Source organism: Agrilus planipennis, unplaced genomic scaffold (assembly GCF_000699045.2).
Source record: "Agrilus planipennis isolate EAB-ADULT unplaced genomic scaffold, Apla_2.0 scaffold154, whole genome shotgun sequence".
In the NCBI taxonomy this organism is placed as follows: domain Eukaryota; kingdom Metazoa; phylum Arthropoda; class Insecta; order Coleoptera; family Buprestidae; genus Agrilus; species Agrilus planipennis.
Window position 1 is genome coordinate 192,245 of NW_020439244.1, and position 7,924 is coordinate 200,168.

At 34.0% G+C, this 7,924-nt stretch overlaps 3 protein-coding genes across 4 annotated transcripts in view; 1 reads left to right on the top strand and 2 right to left on the bottom strand.

Moving 5' to 3' along the window:
• LOC108738534 (aquaporin AQPcic-like) overlaps positions 1–1,929 on the top strand; it is a 7,832-nt gene extending 5,903 nt beyond the window's left edge. Inside the window, exons 4-6 of the mRNA XM_018471991.2 lie at positions 276–413; positions 474–554; positions 1,693–1,929. Of these exons, the coding sequence (XP_018327493.2) occupies positions 276–413; positions 474–554; positions 1,693–1,773 (300 nt within the window). The 3' untranslated portion in view covers positions 1,774–1,929. The remainder of the gene's footprint in view (positions 1–275; positions 414–473; positions 555–1,692) is intronic.
• Positions 1,920–4,075, bottom strand: LOC108738525. Of its 2 annotated transcripts, none has more exons than XM_025978207.1 (5): positions 3,964–4,075; positions 3,542–3,685; positions 3,292–3,459; positions 2,103–2,261; positions 1,920–2,018 (listed from the first exon to the last, which is right to left on the bottom strand). In XM_025978207.1, exons 1-5 carry the CDS (start codon positions 4,025–4,027, stop codon positions 2,002–2,004), a joined length of 552 nt encoding a protein of 183 aa, XP_025833992.1. In that variant the 5' UTR covers positions 4,028–4,075; the 3' UTR covers positions 1,920–2,001. The 2 variants fall into 2 exon arrangements, with proteins under 2 accessions (XP_025833992.1, XP_025833991.1); XM_025978206.1 differs by lacking the exons at positions 3,292–3,459; positions 3,542–3,685; positions 3,964–4,075 and adding exons at positions 2,518–2,685; positions 2,768–2,911; positions 2,992–3,103.
• Positions 4,076–6,307: 2,232 nt separating this feature from the next.
• Positions 6,308–7,509, bottom strand: LOC108738535. The gene is made up of 4 exons (XM_018471992.1): positions 7,289–7,509; positions 7,056–7,208; positions 6,641–6,799; positions 6,308–6,556 (listed from the first exon to the last, which is right to left on the bottom strand). Exons 1-4 carry the CDS (start codon positions 7,350–7,352, stop codon positions 6,513–6,515), a joined length of 420 nt encoding a protein of 139 aa, XP_018327494.1. The 5' UTR covers positions 7,353–7,509; the 3' UTR covers positions 6,308–6,512.
• Positions 7,510–7,924: the final 415 nt, after the last annotated feature.

Sequence of the window (7,924 nt, forward strand, 5' to 3'; positions counted from 1 at the left end):
TTGAGTGAGCGATGCGTCCACGTGGACAGCTGCTATACAATAATACATTTCCATTTACCTCCTTCTCTATATCCATACAAAATATCTATCAAACAAATAAAATTAAAATTTTCTTTTGAAAAATGAAACCATTCCATCAGTATTTTCTTATGACGTTGTCACGTTCAACTATCGTCAGTAAACCGACTTTACAGACAACCGATTTTTTTATTATTATTATTATTGTTATAGTAATAGTCCTATTTTATGACCTACAGAAATTTGACATTTTGCAGGCTTATTTAACAGAGCTTTTGCTAAGTTTGGTTCTGGTCTGGGCGAATTGCGCCGCATGGGACGAAAGGAATCAAAACAAAAAGGATTCGGCGCCATTGAAATTTGGATTCTTAATAGCCGGTTTGACATTTGCAGGAGTACGTAGAAAAATTGTTCTGATGTTTTATGTTTACGCCGTTTTTCATTTTCTTTTGCAGGCGGGATATACAGGAGCAAGCATGAACCCAGCTAGGAGCTTTGCACCCGCTCTGTGGAATTGGAACTGGGAAAACCACTGGGTACTCAATCGTCTCTGACGTATTCTTATAAAATCATCGTTAACAGACATTCGGCCGACATAAATTAATAAATAAATAAATATAGAAATTATTGTCATATTTTAGACCATTTTTTTCATCAGCATAAGGTCGTCAATTGCAAACCAGTATTTTTGTTTTACTGTTATTTATTTTCATACTAAACATACATACAATTTAGACATCTTTTAGAAGTGAGTTAGTTTAATATGAAATATTATACTGAAAATTCATTTCTGAATTTTTTACCCACTACACGCTACCTCAAATTAATGAGGGAAAAATTGTTGCTGTTGTCACACCCCCGCCGGGAATCGAACCCGGGACCTTTGGCTTTACGCACCAATGTTCTGACCACTAAACTACGAGAGGTGACAACAACAACCACGACCAACCGACCTACAAGGTTAACGATCCGTCGAACTAATGTAACTATATACTGAATATACTATGATTAAACATACATATAATTTAGATATCTTTTAGAAGTGAGTTAGTTTAATATGAAATATTATTCTGAAAATTCATTTTTGAATTTTTTACCCACTACACGCTACCTCAAATTAACGAGGGAAAAATTGTTGCTGTTGTCACACCCCCGCCGGGAATCGAACCCGTGACCTTTGGCTTTACGCACTAATGTTTTCCCTCATTAATTTGAGGTAGCGTGTAGTGGGTAAAAAAAATCAGAAATTGAATTTTCAGTATAATATTTCATATTAAACTAACTCACTTCTAAAAGATGTCTAAATTGTATGTATGTTTAGTATGAAAATTAATGAGGGAAAACAATAAACAAATCCCGGCGGGGGTGTGACATTAGCAACAATTTTTCCCTCATTAATTTGAGGTAGCGTGTAGTGGGTAAAGAAAATCAGAAATTGAATTTTCAGTATAATATTTCATATTATTCCATTTTATTTAATGCTATTACTAACTCCTCTTTTCTTAATTCCAAAAAATACTAAATCGTCTGCAAATCTAACGAGCATACTAATCTTTTGCCCCTGTTTATCTATCCTAAAAGTTGTCCTGTTTTTAGTGGTGTTTATCCGCGTCTTCGACATGTAGATTAACAAGTAGACGATTGCTTATGGTTTATAATTTTTTGCCTCTTTAGGTTTACTGGGCTGGACCTGTTTCAGCAGGAATATTTGGGGGAATAGTTTACAGATTTATCTTTTCGAAAACTATACAATAAATCGGAAAAAGCCCAAAATTCAATGGGTCGCAACAAATTTGCAATTTCGATCACGAAGTAGCTACGTAATATGGAATAAGGTATTCTTGATACAAATTGTAATTGTATTAGATATAAATAGTGGCACTAGTAAATAATAAAAGAAATTGTTTTAAAGATTTTATTATTTATAACGAAAGACGCATATTCTCTTCCATTACATCTCTACAGTGGGGTAGGTGTTAAACTCTATTTCAGAGGATACCCTGAAAAATGTAACAACATTTAATTATGTATCTAAATTTGTAGGCCTAACTTATTGTTTATGATTTTGAACAACATTCACTTACTCGGATTATTCAGCATCAGCTTATTTATTAAATTTTTACTGCAATCGATGATAGTACAAAGGGATGGTTTCTGTTTCCGGTCGCACATGCACAAATTGCACTTGTCAAAGACGTACATACCAAAATTGCACCGTTTTACCACCGGAAGGTCAACCGCACCTAATACAGGACGATATCTATTACTCAATATTTCATGAATGAAAGTGACGATGCAGTCAAAGAAATAAAACGTAAAAATAATACAAACGTTGGGATATTTGAGCAATAAGTGTGACGGGGATGCAGTTTTCTGGAGCCTTTATAACTTTATTGCAAAGTCGTTGTAAAATAAATTTTGCCATTGATTAATACGGATACTGTGATACTTACCAGGCTGTAGAGGAAACTGTGATTATTTATTAAAATTGAAAATTACCCCATTCATTTTCTACTTGTGACCCGTCGGGTCTAATGCAGCTGCCTTCCGCACAAATCAGAGCTTTACCATTGTCTTCACAGCTACAATCATCACACGTCATGTCTCGACCGACATAGGTCGGAATAGCGTCAGCAGAATTGCATGAATGACCTTTGTTGAAAAACACTAAAAATTGGCGATTTGCGGTATTATTAATAATATATTTACAAGTGATAATTTTGTGTTATTTATTAATGTTAAGAATTACCCAATCTACTTGTTGCTCCGATGGGTGTTATGCAGGTGCTATCCACACAGCTCATACCGTCGCCATTATCGTTACAGACACAATCCTCACATATCAAATCATCAGTTTCTAACTTCGTAGGCTGAGAAGGTATGCATGAAATCTCTTTGTTGTAAAACATTACAAATTAGCGATTTGTGGTATTCTTAGTAATATATTTATAAGTGACAATTTCAGAAATTTACCTTTACATTCAACGGTAAGGAAGAAGGTGACGATTACAAACAATATTCTCAGTAATTCGTACATCGCAGTTCGTTTCAACAACCGACCAAAACTGTTGTAGTTATTAATGTTCTAAATGACAGTGGTGCAAATAAATAGACGGTCGTACGCCCTCACGTTAAATTAATGTTTATTAACATTTACTTTNACTTTATTGCAAAGTCGTTGTAAAATAAATTTTGCCATTGATTAATACGGATACTGTGATACTTACCAGGCTGTAGAGGAAACTGTGATTATTTATTAAAATTGAAAATTACCCCATTCATTTTCTACTTGTGACCCGTCGGGTCTAATGCAGCTGCCTTCCGCACAAATCAGAGCTTTACCATTGTCTTCACAGCTACAATCATCACACGTCATGTCTCGACCGACATAGGTCGGAATAGCGTCAGCAGGATTGCATGAATGACCTTTGTTGAAAAACACTAAAAATTGGCGATTTGCGGTATTATTAATAATATATTTACAAGTGATAATTTTGTGTTATTTATTAATGTTAAGAATTACCCAATCTACTTGTTGCTCCGATGGGTGTTATGCAGGTGCTATCCACACAGCTCATACCGTCGCCATTATCGTTACAGACACAATCCTCACATATCAAATCATCAGTTTCTAACTTCGTAGGCTGAGAAGGTATGCATGAAATCTCTTTGTTGTAAAACATTACAAATTAGCGATTTGTGGTATTCTTAGTAATATATTTATAAGTGACAATTTCAGAAATTTACCTTTACATTCAACGGTAAGGAAGAAGGTTTTTTAACACAACTGCATTCGGCACACGTCATCTTTGAATCCTTGTACGTCGGATCTTTTCGTTTGGGGTCGCAAGCCGTGGCTTTGTTTCGTTAAGAATTAAAAATTATTTATTTTAATAGGCTNTATTCTTAGTAATATATTTATAAGTGACAATTTCAGAAATTTACCTTTACATTCAACGGTAAGGAAGAAGGTGACGATTACAAACAATATTCTCAGTAATTCGTACATCGCAGTTCGTTTCAACAACCGACCAAAACTGTTGTAGTTATTAATGTTCTAAATGACAGTGGTGCAAATAAATAGACGGTCGTACGCCCTCACGTTAAATTAATGTTTATTAACATTTACTTTTAATTTTATTACAATAGGTACATAACAGTCAAAAAGCTTATTAGCCCACATGATCATAAAGAATATCAGTCAATTAAGCGTTATTGGAAAATTTAGAACCCATTATCGAAAAAGCGTTAAATTACCAATGTTATCACCAAGCGTCCGCCAGCCGGAAACGCACCCGAAGGAAGCTACAAGTTGCCTCCTTACTCGGAGAAGGCTTCATTCATATTGGTCAACGTTGGACGTCGTAAGTGAAGGGTTTTTATTTATATAATACGTGGTTGATCCAGTCCGCAGCAACTTCTATTACGTTTTTTTATATTGAATTTTAAAAGTTTAGAGCTCAGTTCAATAGGGAGTCAATCTTTTTAGGAAAGAAGTTTGTTGATGATGTTGAAGATAGACTGTCACCCAATCCATTACACTCTTGGAACTATGTCAAGGCAAACAGTGTTGATCACAGACTTAGTGATAAACTGTATTATAATAATATATGTTGTGATAAGCTAGCTGACATAGCCAACTCCTTTGCAGCTTTCTTTAAATCCACTTGCCCTACTGCAACATCCCACTCTGCATCTTCAAATTTCCTACAAGACTTGGACTCAGATGTATCACCTCATCTCACTTTGTTTAATGTTGATATTTTTATATAAGGAGTTTTCAAACTAAAAAAAAACAAGTCCATGTGGTTTATTTGGACTTTTCGAAAGCATTCGATTCTGTAGATATAAACATTCTGATGTCCAAGCTGAGGGGTTATCTATGTCTTGAAAGGCTCCATGCTGGGTTCGCTTGAATCGTATCTATCATTTCGCTTTGTTATTGTACGTATATGTTGGCACCAAGTCAACTCCATTTTCGGTAAATTCGGGTGTGCCGCAAGGCTCACACTTGGGTCCCCTTCTATTTATTCTTTTCATAAATGACCTGCCAACATCTCTACTCCATGCAAAGTGGCTTCTGTTTGCTGTTGTTAGTGATGTTTTGGCCATTGGAAAATAAACTACATATATCTAAATACTTCTAAATGTAGAGTCTATCTTTTTATAGATTTTCAGTTAAGCTATCCCATGTCTGTCACTTAAATGATGTTCAAATTGAGCATTCTGGTCAGATCAAGGAACTGGAAATTTTATTTGACGATAAATTAAGCTTCGAGATTATCGAGTGATTTTCGAAGACCACTCTTTATTATCCACTTGCCTCTTTTAACCTACGGTTCTTTGATTTGGTCTCCCTATACAAAACAGTCTCAGAAAATTCTAGAGAATATTCAACATCGTGCAATAAAGTATGCTTCACGGAATTGTCCCCTTTATCTCCACTTTTTGCAAACCGAGAAATTAAGTACAGCATCAGAAACCCAAATCCCTTGGCAGAGTCCACATACAACTCAAATTTTGCCTATATTAATCCAATAGCAAGACTTCGTCGAACTTGGAACACATCGGCTCCTACCCTTGCAAATGTTAGCACTATATCATAACTAAAAACTCTGCTTAACTATTTTTAGTTATATTCGAAATTATCTAGTTTATATATCAAACCATTATGAAATTATTGTAGTCTTTTTGTAATTGGGTGTGAACCCGTACTATATAATAAATAAATTAATTAAATTTCAATTATAACCCACTTCCTTATAGTATGGGAATCGGTTAAAATAATAAACCAGACCAAGGGAAGATAGATTTAACAATTTTGACATCAGTTTTTTCATCTCTTTCTATGCAAATCCATTGGTAATATTTATTGAATAATCAGGGGTGAAACAGTAACGTTCTCAATATGATATATTAACTTCCAAAACTATACTTTCAGGATAAAGTAAACCTAAAGATTGAAAAATAACAAGCCGCAAAAAAATACTTGACAATTGCTGCGACAAAAGGCGAAAACTACTACTCGGTATTCAACCCTTATTTAAATATTGTAGTCGTCATTTGGGCAACTTACAATTAGATGAATAAATAAATAATTAGAGAAATAATACTTACTTTAGCTTTTTTTTATTTACTGAAAACAATTCTAGTTCATTTATTTGAATTTTTCTGCTTTTTGGTTTACCTGTTTCAGCTTATAGATACTTCTTTTCAAAACCTTTGTAAACAATATTAATTTGAAATCATTTTTTCGATTTAAATTTTACCCACTACAAACTACCTCAAATTAATGAGGGAAAAATTGTTGCTGTTGTCAATGTAAAAAAAAACTCAAAATTCAAGAATCTGCAAGAAACTTGCAATGTCAATCACAAAGTTGTCCATAATAAATTTATTAGATGATGATATTGATCGTCGCTTTTAAGTAATAAAAGAAATTGTTTTAAAGACTTTATTTATAACGAAAGACACATTGTCTATTCCATTATGCTCTACAGTGGAAGAGCTTTCAACCTTCTTTTTATTAGAGGATACTCTGAAACATGTAACAACATTTAATTATGGATCTAAATTCGTAGACCTAACTTATTGTTTATGATATTAAACAACATTCACTTACTCGGATACTTCTGCATCAGTTCGTTTAATGAAATTTTAGTGCAACCCATCTTAGTACAATAGGATGGTTTCTGTTTCTGGTCGCAAAGGCAGATATTGCACTTGTCAAATACGTGCATACCAAAATTGCACCGTTTTACCACCGGAAACTTAGCCTCACCTAATACAGGACGATATCTATTACTCAATATTTCATGAATGAAAGTGACGATGCAGTCAAAGAAATAAAACGTGAAAATAATCCAAACGTTGGGATATTTGAGCAATAAGTCTGACGGGGATGCGATTTTCTGGAGTCTTTATAACGTTATTGCAAAGTCGTTGTAAAATAAATTTTGTCATTTATTAATACGGATACTGTAATACTGACTAGACTGTAGAGGAAACTGTGTTTATTTATTAAAATTGAAAATTACCCCATTCATCTTCTACTTGTGACCCGTCGGGTCTTATGCAGCTGCCTATCAGACAAATGAGAACTTTGCCATGTTTCTTACACTTGCAATCGTCACACGTCATGTCTCGACCGACATACTTCGGAATAGCGTCAGCAGGATTGCATGAAAGTTCTTTGTTGTAAAACATTACAAATTAGCGATTTGCGTTATTCTTAGTAATATATTTATAAGTGACAATTTCAGAAATTTACCTTTACATTCAACGGTAAGGAAGAAGGTGACGATTACAAACAATATTCTCAGTAATTCGTACATCGCAGTTCGTTTCAACAACCGACCAAAACTGTTGTAGTTATTAATGTTCTAAATGACAGTGGTGCAAATAAATAGACGGTCGTACGCCCTCACGTTAAATTAATGTTTATTAACATTTACTTTCAATTTTATTACAATATTTACATAACATTCAAAATGGTTATTAACCCACATGATAATAAATAAAATCAGACAATTAAGCGTTATTGGAAAATGTAGAACCCATTATCGAAAAAGCGTTAAATTACCAATGTTATCAGTAAGCGTCCGCCAGCTGAAAACGCACCCGAAGGAAGCTGCAAGTTTCTTCCTTACTCGGAGAAAGCTTTTTATTCATATTGGTCAACGTTGGACATCGTAAGCGAAAGGTTTTTATTTATATAATACGTGGTTGATCCAGTCCGCAGTAACTTCTATTACGTTTTTTTGTTGTAATAAATTGCCTATATTTAAACGAAAGACGACGCAAATACACAACTTGCTTAAGATCGACTAAATTAAATTCAAAATGCAACAACATTTAAGTAAGTACGTAAGTTTACAGGTTTAATACCTATGTTATTAAGCAACCC

Coding starts and splice junctions, on each gene's coding strand:
- LOC108738525 (XM_025978207.1), bottom strand. CDS start 4,027: ATGTACGAATTACTGAGAATATTGTTTGTAATCGTCACCTTCTTCCTT. Junction 3,686..3,963: donor CCTTACCGTTGAATGTAAAG/GTAAATTTCTGA, acceptor TTTACAACAAAG/AGATTTCATGCATACCTTCT. Junction 3,460..3,541: donor CGGAGCAACAAGTAGATTGG/GTAATTCTTAAC, acceptor GCCAATTTTTAG/TGTTTTTCAACAAAGGTCAT.
- LOC108738535 (XM_018471992.1), bottom strand. CDS start 7,352: ATGTACGAATTACTGAGAATATTGTTTGTAATCGTCACCTTCTTCCTT. Junction 7,209..7,288: donor CCTTACCGTTGAATGTAAAG/GTAAATTTCTGA, acceptor TTTACAACAAAG/AACTTTCATGCAATCCTGCT. Junction 6,800..7,055: donor ACAAGTAGAAGATGAATGGG/GTAATTTTCAAT, acceptor GTCCTGTATTAG/GTGAGGCTAAGTTTCCGGTG.